The sequence below is a fragment of the Phascolarctos cinereus genome, unplaced genomic scaffold, assembly GCF_003287225.1.
Source record: "Phascolarctos cinereus isolate Bilbo 61053 unplaced genomic scaffold, phaCin_HiC Scaffold_4;HRSCAF=312, whole genome shotgun sequence".
NCBI classification, from domain to species: Eukaryota; Metazoa; Chordata; class Mammalia; order Diprotodontia; family Phascolarctidae; genus Phascolarctos; species Phascolarctos cinereus.
In genome coordinates this window covers 686,554,147-686,579,733 of record NW_027555847.1, presented here as the reverse complement: position 1 = coordinate 686,579,733, position 25,587 = coordinate 686,554,147, and the positions used below count along the sequence as shown (strand labels likewise).

The window sequence follows — 25,587 nt, the reverse complement described above, 5'->3', positions numbered from 1 at the left end:
GTAGTCCTCGTTAATTCTGTTAATCAGGGCCTTCCCCAGTGGACATAAAATAAATTAAACTGTTTTCCTTTCCTTCCCTCCCATCTTTATAAAGGTGAAATCAGATTGAAATAAAGAAAGCTTAGCCTGTAGAGGATATCTGTAGATGAGGGGAGTCATTTGATTCCTTGAGTCCATAGGCCGATGGTGTAAGTCAATTTTAAGCAGGAGATGGCTTAACAGTAAGTTAATAGGGAATAGCTCCCAAATGAATTTTACATAACTAATCGGGAAATATTCATAACTGTATCTTTATAAGCTGTTTAGTTCATCTGCATTTTGCTAGAACTTTTTACTTACTTTAAACTTTCCTTCAAATTCTAAAAATATATTTTTGTCTTAGATTCAGGGGCCAACTCAGATGATGATGATGACGACGATGATGATGGTAATTACCTGCATCCATCACTCTTTGCTTCCAAAAAGTGCAGTCGACTTGAAGAACTTATGAAGGTTTTTATCTTAATCTTGAACTATATTTTTGTTAATGTCATTACAAAATTATCAGGACACTTGATACTCTCAATCAAATACTAACATTAATACTAATGTAATAATAGTGGTAGAACTATTCACTTTTTATTAGCTTCTAGTTTTGGTGATTATTGCCTAATTTGCTTGTTAGTATAGAATTCTTTTCTTAAATATTTCATGTTATATGTAGCACATTTTAAATAATACATCCAAGCTTTTTTTCTTTTTCTACTGCCTATTGCTCATATTAAAGCTTCCTAAGTTAGGTCTTACAAGGCTTTTTATTATACATGCTCTTTTGTGACTTAAATTAAGTTTCAGGGAACTATACTGCCTTTTAAAGTACTCCAGTCCCATTACATATTGAGTTTAGAAAATATAAGCTTTTTCTGGGTATTGATTGAATTTAAATATTCTAGGAGTTGCAGAATATTTGACTAAATTTACTTTGGCCTTAGTTTAATCATTTTAGCATAATATAGTTACAATGGCTAGTTGGACAGAAGCAGAAATGTACTAGATTCATGCATGGTATAATTAATGCATGCATAATACCTAATGATACTTGAGGCTGACCATTTGTTTCTAAATCTTTGTGGCTGTTGCTAGACTTACTGCTTAAGATAGTCATGTGGATGAAAGACAGGAGAGGCTATAGGAACATTGTTTGGGGTTTGTTTGTTTTTTTTGTCTCTCCTGTTCTGCTACAGTCAAGAATCTGTTCTTTCTCTCTGCCCAGTCCATGTCATAAAGAAGTCACTGGAATTATCTTGCGCAGAATTCAGGCCAGGCAGTCTGCCAGCCATAACCTGAAAGAAACAGAAATTCATCAGACATACTTAGGCATATGGTTTCTAGTAAGCCAACATGGCAGACACCCAGAGAATGAATAACCCTTGTTCATCTTTTACTGATGATGCTTTTAAAATTCTCAGTATTTAAAAATTCAGCATCTCCCTGAAGGAACATTAAAGTGATTGGTTCCCTTAAATGGATGTTTCAACCTTTTTTATTGTCAAAAATTTTATCAGTGCTTATATATTCCTTGATCTGTCTCTTAAATGATTGTTGATAAATTTAGAGCCACTTTGGTGTTAACTGAATTCTTTTCTAACTCTAGATAATACTTTTGATATATAATTGCTCTTAAGTGACTTGTTTTCCAAAAGCAATATTATTTTGGGAAAGGAGGATTATGAGATGTTCCCCAAAGTCCCTAGTAGAAATGTAGTAATTGCAAGGCTTTCTGAACTGAGAATTAAATTTGTTGTATTCCAAAGGTGAGAGGTTACAAATTTTTTTTTTAATGTATGGCTTAAAAGGTGGTAAATGTTGAAATATTGCCATTTTATCTGTAGCCTTTGAAAGTGGTGGATCCCGATCACCCTCTTGCAGCACTTGTTCGTAAAGCCCAAGCTGATAGTAGTGCATCTACCCCACAGACAGCAGATGGGACAGCTGTGCAGACGGGACAGGTGGAGTACACTTCAGATTGTAAGTATGTTGCCATGAGATTTTAAGGGCTATAATGATACTATTACACAGAATTTTTTAAAAAAACTACCTATTATACTCTCAGTGGACAGTGTGCCATTATACAGAGCATAGAATTAAGATACAGTCATTCTTTCCAAAATTGCTGTACTTAAATCATTTTTATTTAAAGATTATTGACTGGAGGAGTTTTGAAATCCTTTTCAAAGAGCCTTCAAGAGATATCTGTCCTACAGATCTTGGTCTCTCTTTGGCTCATTTTATTTGGTAGCTAAATATTTAATGAAAAAGGACTTTTAGCAAAAGTCACTGGAAATCATTTGTACCATCTGCTTGGCATGGAAATCTGATAATGAATGTGTAGTGCTGACATCTACAAAGCAAGATCCTTTAACTAGAGATTAGAAAATCAGCTTCATATATTAAGTCTGATCTAATGAGAGAGCTGCTGTCCATTTGAGACCAAGAGAAGCTTTCAGTGAAGAAGTTAACTAGATTGTTCTTGAAGGAAAACAGAATTCCTTTTTATCAGCAAAGAACAGTGGAGTGAACATTTGATTTTAGAATGATAAGTTGGTATAGTTCTAGGAGTTTTAGACAATTGAGAAAATTTTCTGGATGCCCAGAACATTTAAATTTAACTTAAAAAATCACTCCAGGGCAGCTAGGTGGCACAGTGGATAAAGCACTGGCCCTAGAGTCAGGAGGACCTGAGTGCAAATCTGGCCTTAGACCAAACACTTGACACTTACTAGCTGTGTGACTCTGGGCAAGTCACTTAACCCCGGCTGCCTAAAAAAAAAAAACACTCCAAAACATTTTTGAAAATACAGACTTTGTGCTGTACTACTAAGACTATGAGACTGTTGGTTAGTAGGGGAAATTGTGAATGAATACTGAATTACTGGAAATTAATACTGTCTATATTCACTGTCCTGTCTTTAGATTATATTTTCCTAAGTCAGGGACTCTTGGTGGACTGATCAAGAAAATAGTATTAATTGTGTTGTTAACTTACAGAGTTTCAGAAATGTGAAGTCACCTTTAATTATGCCAGTGTGAAGCATGTTATATTTTTTCTTTGATTTCTTTTCATCATGATCCTACTAGGGTAGGGTAAAAATAATAAAAATGGGAGGTAGTACTTTATCTTAAGAATATTCTTATGTAAATGAATTGTTGTATGGGAAAAAAGTGAACATTTTAGTGGTCAACAAATATCTAAGAAATCCTTGAAAATTAATTGCACTGAAAATATGAAGTGATGCATTTTGTTCTTTCACTGGAGAGATTACAAGTTCATAAACATTAATGGTGGATTTCACTTAAGAAAAATGTCAGGTACATGTTTTATGCCATTTAGATATATTTTATTGGCATGCATAAATTCTGGGTTGTGTCTGCCTCAGTTATTTTGAAGAAGACATTTCTTTGCACAGCTCACTGTATAAACATAGGATGAGAATGTTAAAGGTTGTGATCAAAGTTTGCCTAGTGATTGTAATAGATTTCCTCATTGTGTGATTTGGAAAATGGAACATAAATAGTGGACCTTCATTTGAGGGAAAATTTGAATCTCAGAATATTAGAGCTGAAAGAGGGCCCACTAGAAAGCATCTGAGTTAGGCCCCTTATTTTTCATTGAAGAAACTGAAGACCAGAGAAGTCAAATGACTTGCCCCAGTTTTCTCAAATACTTCCTTGGTATCACCCAATGAATTAGTGACAGAGTGACCTCAAACGTAGTTTCCTAGACTTTCAGTTCAATTCTGTTTTTACCTATTTTACTTTGAAGTTCTTTGAAACTACTCTTTCCTTAACCTGGTAAGAATATATTACTGAGATAACTTTCAGGAAAAAACTATACCAGCTATAACTGTCCAGAAATGGAACCTCTTGCTTTGGACAGTAGTGGGTAACCCATCATTGGAGGTCTTCAGTTGAATGTATCATAGAAGAGAATCTTTCTTCATACCAGTTTGACTGTATCAGAGGTGTCAAACAATTGCAGCCCTCACTTGATTAAAATGTAACTGGAAAATATTTAACAAAATAGATAAAAATGCAAAAAGCATAGATAACATCACATTTTAAAGCTAAGTAAGGGACAGCTAGGGGGTGCACTGAATAGAGCACTGGTCCTGAAGTCAAGAGTACCTGAGTTCAAATCTGGCCTCAGACCAAACACTTGACACTTACTAGCTGTGTGACCCTGGGCAAGTCACTCAGCCCCAGTTGCCTTTAAAAAAAAAAAGGCTAAGTAAGCATGCAGCTGATTCCTTGTGTATGGCTTAATGGCCTCTATTTCTATTTGAATTTGATACCACTAGACTGCTGAGCTTCTAGTGCCCTTCCAATTCTGAAATTGTTAGTCTAAGAGTAATAAGACTTCTTTTTTATTTGGTCTAGGCTTTCAACCAAAGTTTGTAGATTTTATACTTTGCAAATGTTGAACTTGTCATATCAGATTTCTTATACTGGAAACAAACAGAATATTATGCCAGTCCTCAAGACAGATGTGAGCTGTCTTGAGATTTGGGTGGATTATAAGGCAGGGAGGAGGCCAGATGGTAAATAACTCCTCTTAATAATTTTAACTTGTAGTAATAGTATCACACTCAAGTCCAACCCAGAACAGATCCGGGAAATCAAGGACACAGGAAAAATATTTTAAATGTCTTCATTTTCATATTAATATTTCAGCATTAGTGGTTATATTAAAATTATGTTTGAATATTAATATTTTAATATTAACATTTTAGATCTCAAATTTAGCTCTGTGGTTCTTTTAATATGAGCATATTCTAAGTGTTCAGGTTGAGAAAGAAAATACTGCCAGATCTATTAAAAATTTGTTATATCCATGTTTGGATCTGAAATACAACTATGACTTTGAAGGCGGCTAATTAATTCCATGTTGCTTGTAATTTCAAAGTTGCTTTTCTCTTTAAGAATAATTGTTTCTGCTTACTTGAGGTGCTATATCACTGGCATTAGTAGATTTACCTTTTAAGTTAATGTTGTGTAAAATATCTATCTTTAAAATGCATGAACCATTTTCTATCTGCATTTAGTGGGGGGGGGTTGTTTTTTCCTTTGGCCTCCTCTTGTATAATAATGGTTGTGTTGCTTCATAGAATCAGAAAGCTTCAAAAGTTTGGCTCTAATGTTGACCAGACATAAGATTAAGTTTCCTTAAAATTAAAGAATCCATAAAAGCAAAAAGTCTTTGTATCTTACCTTATAAGTCTTACATATTTGTGTATAACAGGGTTTTTTTCCTTTTTTATAATCTGTATGAAAGAATTCACCACGTTTATGTTACTGTAAAGATATAACTGATTTTTTTTAACAGATACTCAAACTTATACCTCCAGATGAGTGTTGCTTTTCACAGCAGTTCTCTTAGGAATGCATTCTTTTTATGGCATTGAGATGTAATAATTTACATATTAGCACTTTTAGGTTGAAAAGACACTTTTCTCACAATGTAATGAAACAGAGGCACAAAACAAAGAGCTTTTGTCTTGCCCAAGGCAACAAAGTCTGTGTCAGAGCCAGGACTCAAACTCAGGCCCTCTAATGTAAAATAGGGCTTGGGTTCGAATGCCGGCTGTGCCACTTACAGGCTGTGATCTTACCAAAGTTGCTTGAGCTTTCTGGGCATCACTTTCCTCTCTGGCAAAATCAGGAAGGTTGATTAGATGCCCTGTAAATACGTTGATATCATGACTTCCAGACTGAGCTTTGGAAGCACATGATACTGTGCTTTCCCCCACACTGTTTAAATTAAACTGTGGGCAAAGCACTGCATTTTGCCTTGTTTTTATGAAGTTAAAAAACAATTATTTCATCAAATACTTAATGTTTATTCTATAGCTAGCTTGTTTTGATAGTACAGTTATACTTTTTAATACATTGGATATATGCTTTATAACTTTTGGGTTTTTTGTATAATTAATGCATATAGTACATGGTGCCTCTTTCACAGAATTTGAAGCATGCATTTGTTATTTTAAATTATTAGGGTTCTTTTATGATTTATTATTGGCAATATCTCTTATTTGATGTTAAGTCTTTGATCAGAAACAATCTCCAATTACAGCATCTTTTTCAAAGGAAAATACTGTCTGCTTTGCATTGATCTATTATATGATATTTCCAGGAGCACACTTCAGCAAAAAGTGAAAATTGCATATCTAGTGTCTAAATTATAGGAAGTGATGTCTATCTTTCTGCATTGGTCAGACTGTATTTTGAGACTTTAAAAAATCCATGATTTTACCATTGTGGTTTCTACCTTCACCTTATAATTCCACGCCTTGTTGTATACAATTCTTGTGGGTTTTTTTCCTCTTTTATTTTAAATTCTGCATAGAGAACCTGGCCAACATGCTGTAGAATTTCTCATATTACTGTAGAATCTCAGACTGTTTTAATTTTTGGCCATTCCTATTTATGAAACCAGACTACATTTGGAATATTGGATTAAACTCTTGGTATTAGCAAATATCTCCACTAAAGTCATCATTGTAGCGTAAAGGAAATCCTGATTTCTTGAGGGCAGTAGTGGAGCACAGATATAAATACATTTTCACAGAGATGACATTTGGAGCCATGGAAGTGAATAAGTAGGAGTATAGCTAAGAGGTGGTCAAGGATCATCCCTTGGGGAATATCAGCATTGAGGGTGTAGGAAAAGGACGGGAATCCAGGAAGTAGAGAAGAATCAGAGGCAAAAAAAAATGTGAGAGAATGATATCTGAAGCTGGGAGAGAGAGGTGACAGTCCCCAGTATAAGAGAACTGTCAAAAACTGTCAGAGGTTAAGCAGAATGGGTAAGAGGGATCTGTTTTGGGCAATTGGGAGGTCATTGAGTAAAGAACAGATTAGATTACATTTTAAAGACTTCGTCTTGCTTCAGTAGTTTTCAACTGCCCCAACATCAAAGCTGTAATAATCCCCTGGTGATGTTATATGGCTGAGACTCATGAAATATCACAGTCCCAGAAGAAACAAAGTTGCAGATCATCCAAAAAGCTGTAGAAACATATGTAGAGTGTAAATTAGATGCCACATATTACCAACAAAGACTTAAGCGCAAGATGTGACATAACAAACATCCTAAAGTACGTGCCTGACCAGAAAATGAGGTGGTACAGGTATGTAGTGAGGGTGAAGGATGGACAGCCTGAGTTTCCCAGGATGAGAGGTTTCGGATGGGTCGCTTTCCGTGTAAGTAGAGGCCTTTGCACTGTGGAAATAAATAACATTTGGACGGGTAGAAATAAATCCAAAATCAAATTATCTTAAAATTGTGTTTCATAGGGAGATAATGTACATATAGCCTTTTTTTTCCCCACTGTAATCACCTCGGTTATATTGTTGAGTTGTTAAAGGAAAGATGGATTCATTGATCAGAATGAAAAATCACTTATGAATGTATGATGTATGAGATTGTAGATTAGTTTCAATCAGTTTTCCAAAGAATTCTAGAGATATTTTTACATTTTGAGTTCACCTGAAGGCATTCCTATAGGAAATGTGTGCTCTTAAGTGTATTCTAGTGCTTTTTATTGCCAAGAGACCTCATTACTAAGTTCTTCAGCATCTCTGATTTACCTTTCTACACTTAAAGAAACAATAGTAGCACGGTTTCAGCATAAAAACAGACATAATAGATTGTTTATTATCTTTAATGTTATTTTCGGCCACCACAGAGCCCTACTATGATACCTCCACTATGGTGTGAAAGTGACTCTGGGTACTTAAAATCTTGCCAGTGAAGTACATGCTTTAGTAGGTTCTACTAAGATAGAAAGACTTCAAATATGGGCTTGGAGAAGGCTGTCTCTTTCCTCCAAGGTCTAGTCCAGTTGAGTTCAGAAAGCGTCATCACCAGGAGGCTGACCATCAGGTGATAAAATTTTATTTATTTAACTATCTACCAAGGTGGGGTAGTTACTCTATGGTCCATAACCTTGGTTGGGAGGGGGGGAAATGGCATTTTTGTTTATACTAACCTTTAACTGAAATACAGGATTTGTGATGTTTTTAAAAATTATTCTGAGATGAAGTCCATAGCCTTTAGTGGCTGCCGAATGGGTCCACGGCACAAAAAAGGTTAAGAACCCGTGACATAAGGTAGAGTAAACTGTTTCAGAGGAGGGCGCATTTAAGCTGATGAAGTCATAGATTTCTGACTTACTTGAAAATATTTTCTGTAGATCATATGTGACTGACTTTTCCACTTTGCTGTACTGCATCTGTTTCCTTATTATAACTATAGTCTTTTTAAAAATTATATAGCATAGCATTCTCATAACATATTTCTATAATTATTTCAGAGTAAGCCACTTCAAGCTTCACTTTTATCATTTAAGAGATGATTCTCATACCTGTCAAACCTGCTTTTCAGGGTTGTTGTCAAACTTAGATGAGATGATGTATGTAAAGCAATGTGCATGCTTTAAAGTGTTATAGAAATAATTCGTTGTTTCTACAAGTATCATGACTACTATTCATTTGCTTTCATACCCAGCTGCTTCAGCTGTTCTGCTAGTATCGTTATCACATTACATTTCTTAAGCAGAGAAACTGTACAGTGAGCAGAGTAAAACAAATGGTGTATAAAAGTACAGTTCTTCTTTTAAAAAAAATCATCTGCCTAGACATTAAAAGGTATACCTATTGAATGCCTGGCAGCAGAATTATAAGTATGAGCAGCTAGATAAGGCAAGTGAACAAACAACCAGTCAAGTTGGTGTCCTGAGAAATGGATTTGGATTTCTGGACCAAAGCTTATGCTATAGAATTGATGGGGTCTGAAGCAGGGATAGATACTACTAACAAGGGGTGGTAAAGATACATTTGCCTGGAGCCTTTAAAATCTAGTCAAAAGGACTTTAAGTAAAAAAGAACAGGAAAGGAAAATGCTGTCTGCAAATATTCATCAAACTAGATACCATTGAGAGATTAGCCATAGTGTAGGGAGAACAGCAGTAAAGATACTCAGAAAGTCACAGGAGAAGAAATTCAAGAAGGAAGCCAGCCTCCCTACTCTGGCCCCACTCCCACCCAAAAAAAAAAATGTGTGTATCTGTATGTATTTTTTTTTTACCTCAGAAATCTAGAGACAGATGCACATGTTTAGACTGCAAAGAAGGTGAACTAGAGATCCTGATACAAGAAAGCAAATTTGACATCACATCCTTGAGACCTGGTACAAAGGGAGCCATATTTGGAATACGATTCTGGAAGGGGTGACCTCATTCATAAGAAACCAAAGAGAGCTTGAACTCTGCCTGTGTAGGGTGCCTGTTCTTCAGTAGCCTGTGCCCTCTTTATTGCCATAAAACTTTCAAGATAGTAGCACTTTCTTGCCAAGAAATAAGGATCACTCTTCAATGGAGTCTTAATAAAAACTAGCAGTAAGGTCAGGGACAGCTAAGAAGATCCTAGAGAGGGACCAGTGTGGTGACATACATACTTATCCTGTGCTGATTCCAAACTCCTTACTATACTACTACTGATAAAAAGCAAATACCACTGAGCTACCATTTTGGAAGCTGTCCATTAATATTTAGATAGAAAATGTTGTCATTGAAGAGAATGAACCTTCCATTTTGTTTTACTGCATTGGGTTAATAGGTTTAGTAATAAATGTGTACTTGATATTAAAAATCAACAGAGCTAGAAATTGATGTGATATGCTCATCAAAATATACTATAGGCTTCCTGTATAGAAAGAAGAAATGATTAAAAAATTTAGTAAACGTTACAGGGCTAGCATAGAGACATGATATAGTAGTAATATGGTTTTTAAAATCTTTACATCTGTTGAACCTCCTCTGCTGAAAGCAAAGTAGATAATATGTTCTTGACTTAATGATAAGTTTATCCTTCAAAAAGTAGAGAACTAATAACAAAGGGAAGAAATTCTATTCTGGATCTGATTCTTAACAGCAAGAAAGTTCTTATTCCCTGCAGAAGTGACTATAAAGGAAATGTTGGAGGGAAAGCAGCCACTTTACAATTTGTGATAGAAAAAAAGTGAAAAAGTTTGTCAGTCTTGCATGCTCCCTACATTTGGGGAAAGCCCATTTTAATGGACTGAGAAAAAAGGAAATTAAGATTACATGGATTAAAATTCTACAGGGGGACCCATATGTCCAAACATGTTTATGCAACTCTTTTTTGTGGTGGAAAAGACTTGGAAACTAAGGAGTTGCCCATCCGTTAGGGAATAGATGAACAAGTTATTTTGTATGAATGTGATGAAGTATTATTGTGCTATAAGAAAGGATAGGAGAGACAGCTTTAGAGAAGCCTGGGATGATTTATATGAACTGATGCAAAATGAAGTGAGCAGAACTAAGAGAATACAGTAACAACATTGTAAAAACAATCACCTTTGAAAGACTTAACACAATGACCAACCACAATTCCAAAGAACTAATGATGAAACACTTTCAGATAGAGAAATGAGGGAATCACAGTACAGATCGAAGCATATTTTCTTTTCTTTCCTTCCTTCCCTCATAATTAGCTTTATTTTCCTTGCCTTCTCAATGGATGGGGAAAACTTTTAAACTGAAAATAAAATTGATTTTTTAAAAGCTTCAGGAAAAGCCATCCCAGAAGGGATAGTAAGCTTTCAAAAATGAAATTCTGGAAAAAAAAAAAGGCAAAAATAATCAGTTCCATTGAGAAGAAAATGAAGTTTTGATAGATCGATTTGGATGCAGAGGAACACAACCAATTTCGATTTTTTTTTAAAGACATGTTTAAGATAGAGGTAAAGACAATTAACAAGATGGATATAGAAGTATTCCAGTGACTTAAGAAAAAATGGTCAGAAGTATAAAAACTTAGATTAGTTGTGCTTTACCTTTTTGTTCCAAGAACCCCTTTGGCAGCCTGGTTAAGTCTAGAAACCTCTTCTCAAAATTATTTTAGATGCATAAAACAAAGTACATAAAATTACAAAAGGAAACTAATATTGAAATTGCTATCAAAATATTTCTTTTTTTTTTTTTTAAAGTTCATAGACACCAGGTTAAGAACCCCTGGCTTAGAATGAACTGAGGCTGGCAAGAAAAGCTAAGGAGGATGAAAGAATAGAAAACACTGACCAGAGTAAATGATAACAGACAGGATAAAAAGCTGTGAAACCCTTGATTTGCTACTTTCCTCTTCCAAGGAGAACGATCTTTGGGTTAGAGGGAATAAGACAAAAATGACAGGTGGCTTGTTGAAATCAAAAAATAACTAAGGAGGTAGTTAGGGAGCACTCAGCACTAGTCAGCAAGCATTTACTTAGTGCCTGCTGTGTGTTAGCCGCTGTGCTAAGTGCTGAGGTTACAAAGAAAGGCCTTCAAGGAGCTCACCATCTAATGGGTGAGACAGCGTGCAAACAACTGTGTACAGATGTTATGCACAGGCTTAACTGGAGGTATCTGACTGGGAAAGGCTTCTCAAAGTAGCTGGGACTTTAGCTGAGATTTGAAGGAAGCCAAGAGGCAGAGATGAGAAAGAAAAACATTCCAGGCATGAGGGACAGCCGGTGAAAATGCAGAAATTTTATGTGCGGGAAAGAGTAGGAAAGCCACTGTCACTGGATAGAAAAGTATATAGAGGGATGTAAGATGTAAGAGGCCTGGAAAAGTATGGAGAGCTTTAAAAGCCAAACAGGATTTTATTTGATTTTGGAGGAAATGTTGAGCCGTTGGCGTTTATGGGGGGGGGGAGTAACATAGTGAGGCTTGAGCATTAGGCAGATTAATTTTGAGTGAAGGATGGATTGAAGTAGGGAAAGATTTAAGGAAGACCTACCAACAGGCTATTGCAGTAGTCCAGGAATAAGATGATAAAGGTCTGCATCAGGATGGCCATAATGCCAGAGGAGAGGAAGGAGTGTGTAGGAGAGACACTTAAATGGGTGAATAGACAAGACTCAGCAGATGACTTGCTAAGTTTAAATCCTCTGGTCTGGATGCACCATCATCGGGTGCTCAGAGAGTCGGAAGGTATCGTTTCTGAGCTGCTCATGGTGTTTCCTTAGAAAATTGTGGGATGTGGTACCTCAGAACAGAAGAAGGGCAAAAGCAAATAGGAGTCTGCAAACTATAAAAAAAGCTTGACGTCAATTTTTGGTAAAAATTCTGTTATTATATTAAAGAGACGATTAGTGTTTATCCAGAAAAGGAAGCAATGATTACACAGCATCAGCTTGGTTTCACGTAGAACAAATCTTGCCAGCTTAACTTTACTTCCTTTTTTTAACACTAACTGAAGTGTTAGATCAGAAGAATGATGTGGGTAGTTTACCTCGATTGGCAAAGCATTTATAAAATCTTGTGTTAGTATGAAAAAGATGGAGAAGTGTAGGCTAGATGGCAGTTTGGTTGTGTTGATTTTGAACTAATTAAAATGCCTGGACACCACGAAGTCATTAATGGTTCCATGTCAACTTTGTAGGAGGTCTGTCATGCAGAACCTCAGGGAACCATGCTTGGCTCTGTCCTAGTTAGATTTAAGATTGAGAAGAGGGAATACTAAAAACGCTAAGTGACAGAATCAGGATACAAAATCTTGATAAGAACAATGGGCCACATTTAATAAAAAGCAATTTAATTGGGATAAATGGGAATTCTTATTCTTGGACTCAAAAAAACAATTTCATTAGTACAAACTGTGACATGACTAGTTAGCAGTCCCCTGAAAAAGGTTGGGGTTGGGAATGGGACTAAGAAAGGAGATTGAAGAGCTGCAGGCTCAAATAAGTGAACATTGTAATATTGGAGAGCCAAGAAATCTAGTTAGATTAATGAGTACCTCGTTAAGGTAGGCACAGCTTCCAGTATTAATGTTCTTATTACTGTTGGAGCACCAGGCCTGAAATCAGAAGGACCTCAGTTCAAAACCAGTCTCAGACACAGTAGCTGTGTCACCCCTGGGCAGGTCACTTAACCTCTGTGTGCCCCCAGTTTCTTCATCTGTAAAATAAGCGTAATAATAGCTCCTACCTCCCAGGGTTGTTGTGGAGACTGAATGAGATAATTATAAAGCACTTAGCACAGTGCCTGGCACATGCATTATATAATGTTTGTTATTGTTGTTGTTGTTAGACATCGCAGTGTTGCACTCTCTTCTGGGCCGCACAGTCTAAAGATGTTGATAAGCTGAAGAGTGTCTAGAGGAGGGCAGCTGGAGTGGTTCAGGGCCTTAAGTTTACTTCATGAGGCTTGATTGAAGGAACAAGCATTGTTTAGCATGGAGAGGAAAAGTATCTGATGGAATCATTCATGGAAGAGGAATTTGACTTAACTATACTAGGCCCTAGAGGGGAGAATGGGGTACATTTAGTAGAAGTGGCACTGAAGCAGATTTAGGCCTAATGTCATAAAAGGCCTCTTAAAAGATCCATCCAAAGTAAAATCAGATGCCACCAGATGTAGCACATTCTTCTTGCACTGCAGATCTTCCAGCAAAGACTGAATACCTGTCATGTATGTTGTAGGAAGGATTTTTATTCAGCTAAGTTATGGCCTTTGAAATCCCTTCCAACTCTTTGATTTTTGTGAGTCTTGGCATTTCCAAAATCACGTGAGCCTATGTGCATTTTTGAAAATACATAGGAAACCTTGTTTGGTAAGGCAAATTCTGTTTCCTGCGAGTGTTTAGATGAAATCTGTCAGAATTCTGGCATATCAAAAACTGGATTTGTAGTCAGAAGATGGGGGTTTGGATCTCCACCTTAACATGCATTAGGGGTGTAATCTTGTAATCATTTAACCTCATGAGGCCTTTGTTTTCTCAGCAGTGAAGAGGAAAAGGTTGGAATAGATGCTCTCTGAAGTCTCATAGCTTTTGAGTCTGTGAGACCTTGCTTTTATGACAGATGTAGTGAAAAACTGAAAATATTTCATAGGGTGTACAAACATTTTCACTGTCTCCTAGTTGTAGATACAGGCATTAAGCTATCTTAGTAACTTAATTATAGAAATATAATGTCCAACATTCATATAATACTTTAGGTTTATAGTGTACCTTATAAACACTGTCCTCTTTGGGCCCCTCAACAATCCTGTGAGTAGATTCTACAATCATTATTATACCTTTTTGCTGATAAAGACACTGATATCAATAAATATAACTTGCCTGTGGTCATGCAGTAAGGGTCGAAGGTAATTGAGCCTTGGTTTTCCTGACTTCTGTTCTAGCACTTTACTTACCATACCTTGTACGCTTCAAACATTATCCTCTCATGACTACAAATCTAAGACAATTCTTTACATCCTGCCTCATTATTATTTTGTAAAACCTGAGAGCTTTGAAGAAAATATTACACAATAAAAATAGAGTATCTTAAGGGCTGTATTCTCAAATAGAAAGTTTCACTCCTTAATTTGAATATGCCAATATAATTAGTGCTTTTGAAAGGAAAATAATTTTAGATCAATTCTAATCCATTGATTCTAGTAAATAGCACTTCTTGTAGTTCTCTGGGTTATCAGTGGTATGACAGCCAGACTAGCAAAGATGGGGTTTTTTTTCCCCACTTCATTCTGTTTTGATGACTACTGCTATTGTAGTGGCCTAATTGCATGTTTTTAACTCAAAGCCCTCAGCTTTCCAGCCTCTTAATATTACTTAGTGTTTCATTGTCATCTAGTTACTTGTGCTGTCATTTCTTACTACTTGCTTTTCATGAGTTGAGATTTTCCTAAATTTTGATTGGTTTGGGGAAATATGTATCCATTAAACAGAAACATTATTATACAAGAAAACTCTTAAGATAAAAGTATGTAATACTGATCTAGTTCTCTCAAAAGTTGCATTTTTAGCCAGATAATGAACTGTTTTTCCCATTGCTTGTACACTGTAATTACTCCGTTTTCCTTCTGCTTTATTGCTACAGACCTTCACAGTAAAGGTTAGAATAAAGAAGGTAAATTATGCAGGAAGAAATAATAGGTTATTGAGACTCAACATACCGCCTGCTCTTATGGCATACAATTTAAAGGAGGAAATGCCAGTCTACATTTGCTTGATGACAAAGCATAAAGGGGAGCTTAAGTAAAATGAAATCATTGCATCTTGTTAAAAGTCTTTTTAATTGGTCCTGCCATTCGCTATTTGTGGAATTGGCCTAGTTTCAATGTGTCTCCAGTTTTAGGCGTAACCTTTTAGGGAGACAGTGGTTCAGTTGAAGAACATCTAGAGAAACAAAGGCAGGATGTCAGAGAGCTTCAAGATGTGAGCTGTGTGGTCCCTTGGAAAAAGTGTAGGAATGTGTGCCAGAGGAAGAAGTCCCACGAACTAGGTCTACTTGGCCCCAGTCCGCTCAAGTAGAAGCTGCAAAGAGGGAAATGTAGACCTGTCATTATCCTCAAAAATAAAAAAAATACCAAAGAATAGAATGAGCAGCTTTTGGAAGCCATGTATTCTGAAAGTGGCAAGAGACCTCCAGGGCATCTCATCCAACCTGTAGAGTCTTTTCAACAACATATCAAGTTGTTTAAGCAAATGCTGGATAAACTTTTATCTTACTCAGGTGTAGGTTGGACTTAGTAACCTCAGTAAAATACTCTTTTCTTTCCAGAACCAGGAATCTAAAGGACTGTGAGCCTTTACTTAACCTGGAATTTGACAGGATAATATTTTACGATTAAGGAACCAGGGTGTCCTAGTCTGTAGAATTGTCCTCATAGCCAAGAAGACCTGGGTTCAAGCCCCACCTCTGACACATACCACATTGGGCAAATTACTTCATTCCTGACTTCCCCAGGCAACTTCTCTAAAACTAGAAGTTGCCAAGAAGGTGGCAACCTATAGAAAAAGTTCAGTTTCTTAGACCAATTAAATCACATAGCCAGCCTCTTTCTCTACCCTTATTTTATATTGAGTTTAGACAGTTACAGAAATTTCCCAAAGAGAAAAATGCTGTCATTTACTGGAATTTCATATATTTGATTTTATAAACTGAGCTAAAATTCCAAAATACTGTAGTTCAGGGGGCAGCTAGGTGGCGCAATGGAAAGAGCACCAGCCCTGAAGTCAGGAGGACCTGAGTTCAAATCCGATCTCAGACCAAACACTTGACATTTACTAGCTGTGTGACCTTGGGCAAGTCACTTAACCCCAGAGCTGCACACTGATTTTTAAAAAAAAATTTTACTAACCTAAGTATAAGAATGTTTTTCTTAAATTCTGAATAATCTAAACAAATGTGTACATCATACTAAAGTGGATAAATGCATGATTTTTTTTCTAAACACGACATTCTCTGCTGTTTTCAGTGAATCCTCTAACACCTTTGGATTTTTTAGATACTGATCTATTGTATACAGTGCAATAAAGTAGTATACAGTCCAAGTCCTATTAAAGTAAGCTACAAGGGATTGTCTGAATTTTTGTACTTTACTGGACTGTCAGTGTATTTGTTATTTCCTGGTGTATGTGGGTCATTGACCAGGATTTGGAAATCATTGTTATATGAAGATTCTTTTATGATGTCTTTTTTTTAACTAGGATTTAAAATGTATTTGAAAATACTTAGAAATAACAAATGTCCTATGTACTATGTCCTTTTTGGCATGGAATGCTTTGGCAAATTTAATTAAGGAAACTTGGTTAGCTTTTATTAAATACTTTGCTTTAAAATATTATTTGTATTATAGAAATCAGAAAAAGATTCTGCAGTGGGTATATAGTATCTAGAAGGGAGCCCTCAGAAATTTCAGAACAGAATCAAGGACTTGAGAGGTAAAACTGGAAGTTTAAAAAAAGCAAAGTTGTAAGATTGGTTTTGATATAACTTGTTATTCCTCCTCCAACAGTGCTGTTTACTGAGTCATAAGAGTGAAAAATAAAGTTCACCTCTTGACAGGCCAACTTTCTTATCATGGGCTAACCATTGCTCAGACACCACATGTAATCAGTCACTGGAACTAAGTCTTGCCTTATGTTGGCAGAGTCCTTTGGAACCCAGGGTCCTGGAGTCACTTCCTTATTACCATGGTAGGAGGAATTTGATGAAAGTACTAGAGGTTCTTCAATAAAGTCACTTTATTCTTCATTATTAATTTGATGTTTAATGACAATTATTGAATTGTTTGATCAGAGGCTATTATTCAAATGCATATGATTTTTACCTTGGGTGGGATAAATTTCTTCATAAAACACAGATATTATCGCATCAGTCATCATTCATTAAATCACCTACTGTGTGTCAGGTATTATACTAGATACTATTGATTCAAAAACAGAATGAGCAAACAAACAAAATAAAATTTTGCAAATCAAATGAAGAGTCATAATTTGAGAAAGTGTATATATAAACCTAGTACCAGTTTCAGGGAATCCAGGTTAAGTAGAATCTTTCAAAGAACTCTATATGAAATGATGAAATCACCAAAAAGGGGGAAAAAATTCATTTTGTTATTAGGGCTGAACACCCAAAAATATGAGCTGTAATTCTTGGCACTATATCATCCCCCTGATTAGCTTAGGAAGAGGTGGCTCCTGACCTTTACTAAAGTAATCAGCAGTGCTATTTACAGTAAATTCTACATGGTTCCTTTCAGATTTTAAGCTTAAAAATTAGACAGGAAGAGATACCCAAGGTTTCATGTAAAAATATGAAAAGATTTTCACATTCTGTGATAAATATTACAAAATGATAAATTTACATGATTAGAAAGTTATCCAGATTAACACTATAAAATGTTAATATGATACACTCACAGCTCATAAAAGGTCTCAAATTTTTGGAAAAATTTTTACCCCAAATATTAAGAAATGAGATAAATTATCTAAATACTCAGAATGTAAGAACTGTACAAATCCTTTTTCTGTAATATTCTTTCGCATTTCAAAATTAGATAAACTAGATCCTCATCAGAATTTTACCTTAGATTATGATTTTCTGCAGGAGGCATTCATGAATCTGATGATAAACATCTGAATAGTAGCTCTCAAAAAACAGTAGCCATTTATTTTTTTCTTCTGAATTGTCTTGAATTCAGAATGTGGAAGAGTATATTCCTCATCATCTGTGGAAGGATAAATTTTCTCTCTAGGTATTTAGTCCCAATGAATTTCTTGATTTAAGATGCTTTGTGAATGTTTTTGTTACAAGGGAATTTTTAGACTTTAATAACTGAGCAAAAAGCCTGTTAATAGCTATCTGTTTGGTAAGTGTTAAGGGGTTTAACCTCAATCATTATGTAAATTTTAAAACCTATATATAGAGAGTTAGATATTAAATTATTTGAAAGTGACTTGTATGCTTCTAAGCAGTTGATTTTACCCATACAGCCCTATTTACCGTTTGTAAATTTGCGATCTAGTTCTTATTGTAATGTCTTATTTCCAGTGTTTCTAGCTTTGCTGGTTGTCAGCCGATAGATAGATAGATATATAGACAGACAGACAGACAGATAATTACTCTGTTACAAGACCATGTTTTTAAAAATCATAAGTATTTACTAATACTTAATGGCATCGAACAATGAGGAAGTCATTGCAGCTTTTCTTAGCTTCTCAGTATTTTTTAAGCAATTCAGAGAAATTTTTAATTGTAATCATGTTGCTCTGAAAGGAATAGGGAATAGAATGGAGCTTAGAGTTGGGAAGACTGAACTGGGTTTAAATTCCGTTTCTGACACTTATTGGCCATGTGATCCCTTAGCAAGTTATTTAACCTCTAAGTGCTCCAGAAGACTTTCTGAGAACTTTCAAGCTGCAAAACAGTTACTGACCTACATTGCTAGAGAGTTTGCTCATAGGGAGTTCCTGTACTAATGAAATCACAGGTCCATTTGAACGATAGGTAGATGGATGAGTAGAGAGAGATAGACAGATGGATAGGTGGGTAGATGGATGGATTTACTTTTAGTCTGTGGTAGAATACAAAAGATGTTTTGGTATTGGGTTAGAGAATTCAAGTAAATCAAAACATGTCTCCCCAGTTCATCTATAAAACCAATTTTATCTAAAAACTGATCAAATTATCAGAACAAGCTAATCCCATGGAGAAGCAGATTGATAAAGTAGAAAGATCATAAAGCTTAAGAAACATGTATGTTCAAATCCTGTCTTCTACAATTACTAGTTGTAAGAATCAGAGTAAAACATTTGTTTTCATTCTCTAATTCCTCATCTGTGAGATGGGTAATAATAATGCTGTGGCTACCAAACCAACACAGTTGATTTGAAGAAAATAATATATAAATCTGTTATATATAGCAATAGATGTTTTTCTAAGACATTTTTGATCATTTTTCCCCTGTTTCAGGTTTATTTTGTGACCTGTGCAAATTATTTAATAGCTATATCTAATTACTGTTTGGAAAGAAGTCAGTAGAGTCTATACTTGAGAGATAATAGCGGTGCAATATATAATACCATCAAATTAAGTTTCTTCAAATTGCCTTCGCCAGGGTGCCCATTTTCTTTAGTTTTATAGAGCTTTGCTTTTTTGCCTTTTTTTTTAGTTGTCCTAGGTCAGCATAATTTTTTTCCTTTAGGAAAAAATTGACTAGTCTAAATATTGGTACCTTCAAAGCAATATTTGCTGATTATTTTTTAAAGTAGTTTAGATATTTATTTTTAAGTAGTGTAGATATTTTGTGAGGAACCTGAAACAAAACCATAAACAAGGCGCTTTATGAAAGAGAATAAAAGCATCTTTTTTCTAGTAATGTACATGCCTTACCTGATATGAGCAAATATAGTACCGTCTCCATGAGGGCCAGTACTGTCAGTGTGTTAAAAAACACACTGGTCTTGTCTGTACTCTCCATTCAAAGATGATACTAAATCACTATGGGTAGGACATTTGCTATGAGGGGCTTAATTTGCACAGATTTACCCATATGTACCGTTGGACACACATTTGCGTACACGTTCAGAGTGAGGAATGTAGTCTTAATGGAATCATGCAAAACTTTCTGTCTCCTTACTAGCTTGCATGCCTTTGAACAAGGCACTTCCTGCTCTGGGCCTCAGTTTCCTTATCTATCAGATGATATTGTTAGGCTACCAGAGGTGGGGAACCTGCAGCCTCCAAGCCACACATGGTCCAAAGGATTTGTTCTGTGGAGTTTAGATTCAGTCAAAGGGCCGCACTTGCGGACCTAGAGGACCACATGTGGCCTGGAGGCAGCAGATTCCCCACCCCTGGCAGTCTCTAAGGTTCCTTCTCCTTTCTTTTCCTCTGTTTTAAATGGAACGAGGAGCATTTTCTACAGATACATTAATACCCTTTCACTTCCTTTCTTCCTTAAACTATGGCCTTGAAAGAACTACATGTGGTTTCAGAAGTTCGATCCAGTCTTCTTACTTAAAAGGTTCCCTTTGTTTGGCCTCTCTCCCTTCTGGTTTGGGGTGGGAGTTAGGGGTGGGGGGTGGAGATAATCCACATAGAGTTTCAGTTATTTCATGGTGGAGATTTTAAGGCTAAATTTTAATTTTGATAGAAAAGTTCTTTTTGAAGGACTTAAATAAAAAACATTGCTTTTTTGTACTTTCAAACAGCTCCTTTCCCTCCCATGCCCCAAATAGTACTATCCAAGGGCTTTGGTCTTGGCCTGTAGTTCCATTGTTCTTCCAATCCAGGGTCTTTCTTAAAAGATTGCCAACTGTGTGATGAAACGAAATATTTTCATGCTGGAGATAAATGTGGTGAGTACGTTAAAACTACCCACCTAGTTTTCACAAATAAAAATGTTGCTTTTCCTGTGCACCAGCGATTCATTGTGCCAGTGTGACAATTAAAAATCCATACATGTATAATTAATAAAATAAGTCATTAACAGCTGTGAATTTGAGGGGAGTTTTGTTCTCTTGAGGGAGCTATCTTCATAATTTTATTGTGCCTAGAGCACATATGAATTATGCGGTCTTTCTGATTCGTGATAGCAAGGCTATAATTCTAACTGCTGCTGCTGAGGTATTTTAAATTGACATTCTTTTTGATGTTTTGTTTTGTTTTTCCAGCACAGCATCCTTGTTATAAAAATGGAGAGTGGTCAGTCTGAATTAGTGAAAATGGAAGAGATACTTTATGTTTTCTAATTATTTACTTAGGAAAATCTTTTTCATCATTCACATTACTAAGATAAAATTTAATTTGTTTAGTCAGGACATTTATTTCTCAAATGGAACTATGCATCTACTTGAAAGTGATGTCTATACTTTGATTTGTGCCAATTTATAACATTTTTCTAATTTGGCCAACAAACTTATACTGTAGTTACAGTAATGAAGGTAGTAGTGCTTACTAATTAAGAAATTAATTCTTATATTTTCCTATTAATCACTGGATACTTCTAATTTAAGTAGATTTTTTTCCCCTTATTTTCTTTTTATACCAGAACATTCATAGTATTATTATCTGCAATATTTGAAACCATTACCTTCTCTAGAGAGAGCCCCATATTAAATTCATTTTTACATGTACTTTGAATGCTTCGTGTCTATTCATTTTTGATTTAGTCTCATATGATGAGTCATCTTTATTTAGCTTAAGTGACTTGACATGAAACTCATGCCATAGGCCAGAAAAATAGATGAGTTGTAAGAATCAGACAGGAAACGCTGCATTTCCCAAGGTGCGAAAGGCCCCTCACTTTTGCCAAAAAATACGTTGAACGTACACTCATCCGGTGGTATCTCCCTCTCAATGAGTCTGTTTTCTTTTTAACAGCAACAGTGGCAGCCATGTATTATAGCTACTACATGTTGCCGGATGGAACATATTGTCTTGCACCTCCACCCCCAGGAATTGATGTTGCTACTTACTACAGTGCTCTTCCTGCAGGGGTTAATGTACCTAGCACCACAGGAGTAACAGCCGCGCCTCCCCCTCCTGGGACTACGCCGCCCCCACCCCCAGCTACAACGGAGTCCAGCAGCGGGCTAGCTTCTGCCACAACTCCCTCCAGGTATGAGATTTTCCTGTGTGATTTCTCATTTTTGCGACTAACTCCACATTGTAACTCACTGTACATCTTGTAACTCCCAGAGGTTGACTTGTAATAAGTGCTTAATAATATTTTTTCATCTATTCATTGTAACCACCTTACTACATTAATATTACTTTTGCTATTTTTGGAATTTCCAGTTTTTTCTACTAATCTCAGCTTAGTGTTTGTTAATCTTTAAAAAACTTTTTAGAATTATTTTGGGTCCCCATGAATTTAAGTAATGGGTATCTAATATTTTCAGTACCCTTGCTCCAGTGGTTGCCATTATCCCTCCACCTCCGGACATCCAGCCTGTAATTGACAAGTTGGCAGAGTACGTTGCTAGGAATGGAATTAAATTTGAGACTAGTGTTCGTGCCAAGAATGATCAGAGGTAAGATCAAGTATTTTCCTGTTTGAGATTTTGTGGGGGCTTTTAATGTCTTGCTTCGTTACAGGTGGGTTTTTTTTGTTTGGGTTTTTTTTTTCGTTAAATACATGTTGTAATTCTCTAATATGCTGATTTACTTAAGATTTTTTTTTAATAAGCATGTTGGTATTACTTAGAATGTAAAAGCCAGAAGCCATGCTTTTCAAGATGTGTCCTGGGAACTGGGGCACAAGCCATTTTAGATTTCAACAATAAATGGCATTCCATGCTTCAGGTAGTGCAGTGGAATTTTTTTGTTGTTGCTTTTGCAGTATTTTTATATTGTTGACAAATTATTTTGTTATTTTGTTAATAACAGGTTTGAATTCCTGCAGCCATGGCACCAGTATAATGCCTACTATGAGTTTAAGAAGCAGTTCTTCCTTCAAAAAGAAGGGGGCAACAGCTCACAGGTATATATGTAATGATTGGCACTAATGAAGAAACTTTATATTTTAACTTAATTTGCACGCACAAAAATGCATTTACAAATTTCTCAATACAAGTCAATTTAGGAAGAAAGAAGAGGCCATTTTGGTTACATATCTAGCATGTAAAGTTTATAACTTTACTTTCTACATGAGAATGTAGAATGAGCATTTTAATACCTGCTGAGAAGGGATTTTGAAAAAATGTCGTAGTGCAGTGGTGGTTTACTGCTAACACTGTATCTGCTGCATCATCATGTCTTGGACTAGGATCAGGGTTCCTGAAGGCTGTGCCATTGACATACAAGCTCTGCCAGGTTCTATCAAGGCCAGAAAGCCTTCAAGAATCGTCCAGACCACAGATAGCACTAATTAAAAATACTCTTAGCTGAATTTGAAGAGAGTGCTCAAGAGAAAGTTGGCCAACACAAGGTCAGTTCTTTGGCCACTGTGATCCACGAAACACTTGAAAGACAAAATGGTACTTGTTCCATGTCAGAGGGGCAGAGTCTGCTAAGAGACAGTTTTTTAAATTCTATAAATACTCATTTAACTGTTGACAAATTTCATGTGAGATCTTTGTGCAGTGAACAAAGCCATATTCATAGAATAAAGAGTTATAGATATTTAAAAGGAAATTTTATAGCTCAATAAAGCCCACAGCTAAATATGGGGGTAAGGAGTAGACAGAAATAGGTTCCATTGTATACCTAGATGTAACAAGAAACTTCATTTTATGGGACACTTAGTCATCTTGCCATTTGGTGCTTATACCAAGTAGAAGCAAATTATCATGAAGCCAGTTAGACTACTGTAGAATCACAAAATCTGATTTAGAAAGAACCTCAGAAACCCTCTAATCTAACCTATACGTGAACAAGAATCCCCTAGAAATGGTTGACCAGGCGTTGCTTGAATATCTGTGAGAGAGGAGAGATTCACGGGGGAATTAATAAAGGTAGTCCATTCTTCTTTTGTTTAGCTTCAATTCTTGGGAAGTTTTACATTGCATTAAACCTAAATCCAATTTGTAACTTTGACTAATTGCTTCTAGTACTGCCTTCTGGAGCCAGGCAGAACAAATCTTATCCCTCTTCACATAATAGCTCGTCAAATTCTTGATGTCAGCCATCATGCTTTTTCCCATCCCCCTTGCTAGTCTTCTCTCTCCAGGCTAAACAATTTCAGTTCTTTAGACTTATCCTCTCTTAGAGGGATCTCAAGAACTTACACCATCCTAGCCACCCACCTCAGAAGCTCTCCAACTTATTGTGATGCCCAGAGTAATAATAGCTCACATTTCTCAAAACACTTGCAAAGGACTTTCTTCACAACCATTGTCTAATAAGCAATACATAAGTAGCATTATCTCCATTTTACAGATGACGCTATGGCTCAGAAAGGGAGAGTGACTTGTCCATGGTCATGTATCACATAAGTGACAGAGATGGAATTAGAATCTAAGTTCCTGATTTCATTTCTGGTGTTCTTTTGTTGCAGAGAATGAAATAGAGAAATTCTTTTAAAAACCTGTTGTATCAGTGACATTCAGTAATTATCGTGCAGAGGTTGACAGGGGAAGATGGTATAAAACATATTGGAAAATGTAGTCCATGGATAAGAAATGAAGAAGGCCAAAAGCCTATAGATTACTCAGAAAATTCATGCCTAAATATTATGAACATTTAAAGGAGTATTTGTTAGAGGGAATGAGTGGGGGGAAAGTTATGAAGCACTTACTCCATGCCAGGCAGTATGCTGAGTTTAGGAAATACAAATACAGGTAAGCAAGATAGTCCCTGCCCTCAAGAAGTTTACCTTCTAAGACCACACCTACATGGGAGTGGTAGACAAAAAGTACCAGTTGACGAACAAGACAATATAAAAGAATGTTAGAGCCCAGGGTTCCAGGAGTTGAAGTCTAGTTTCTGTACGGAAGAGGAAACTACAATGCAGGCTGCGTGACAGAGATGTCTGGGAAAAGGTATGGTGGGCCTGGATGTGAGCAAAATAAGACTTAACTCTCCAGTCAGAGCCTTAGGTGCCAGTAGGCAGAGAAGGAGAGTAGACCACAGGTGGCAAAAACAGAATTGATTGTGTCTTAACAGGAAATGGTTGCTCATCATAATCAATTCGGGCCTCATTTCAGAATCAGCCATATGTAGTTCACGTCATTAACTGCTTATAGCAGAAGTCCAGATTAACACTGAGTTAGATGAAAGAATAAAGAGCAGGAGATGAGTCTTGAGCACAATACAAAAACCGTGGCCCAACCTACTTGAACAAGCTATTGACCGGAAAAAAGGGGAAATGGATAAAATTTAAGACTGTGTCTCCACTTATCACCATTTCTAAGAGAAATGTGGTCAGTTTAAATGAGTTACCGCAATAAGGATGCCAAAAATACCACCGAAACCATCTCAGCCAGAAAACCAGACTGTTGGTCAAGGGAAGCATTTCTTTAGAGGTCATTTGCAAAGCATTGCTGATTAAGCCAGACACTTGCATAGTGTCCCTTTGCAAAACAGAGGTGTGGGTGGAAGGGACGTGCAGGCGTTGAGCCCTGAGAAAGCTTAACCTGAGACCCAACTAAGTCATATCTTCCTCAGAGCATTTATATAGAGAACAAATACAGGACAACAAATAGACATGAAACAGCACAACTTTTCTTCACTTCTGTAATGACCTATTTGTATCATTGATGGCAACAAAACTACCTCCTTTAAATACTAACATCTCAGTACCCACT

General features: G+C 36.2%; 1 protein-coding gene across 7 annotated transcripts in view; it reads left to right on the top strand.

Annotated features, from left to right (window-relative positions):
* The window catches only part of SFSWAP (splicing factor SWAP), a 117,124-nt gene that overhangs the window by 17,875 nt on the left and 73,662 nt on the right, over positions 1 to 25,587 (top strand). For 5 of the 7 annotated variants that reach the window (XM_078154253.1, XM_021004369.2, XM_021004372.2 and 2 more), the window contains 5 exons: positions 383 to 492; positions 1,872 to 2,007; positions 21,722 to 21,959; positions 22,243 to 22,374; positions 22,730 to 22,823. In XM_078154253.1, the coding sequence (XP_078010379.1) occupies positions 383 to 492; positions 1,872 to 2,007; positions 21,722 to 21,959; positions 22,243 to 22,374; positions 22,730 to 22,823 (710 nt within the window). The remainder of the gene's footprint in view (positions 1 to 382; positions 493 to 1,871; positions 2,008 to 21,721; positions 21,960 to 22,242; positions 22,375 to 22,729; positions 22,824 to 25,587) is intronic. The other 2 variants (XM_021004371.2, XM_021004373.2) reach the window with 1 other exon arrangement.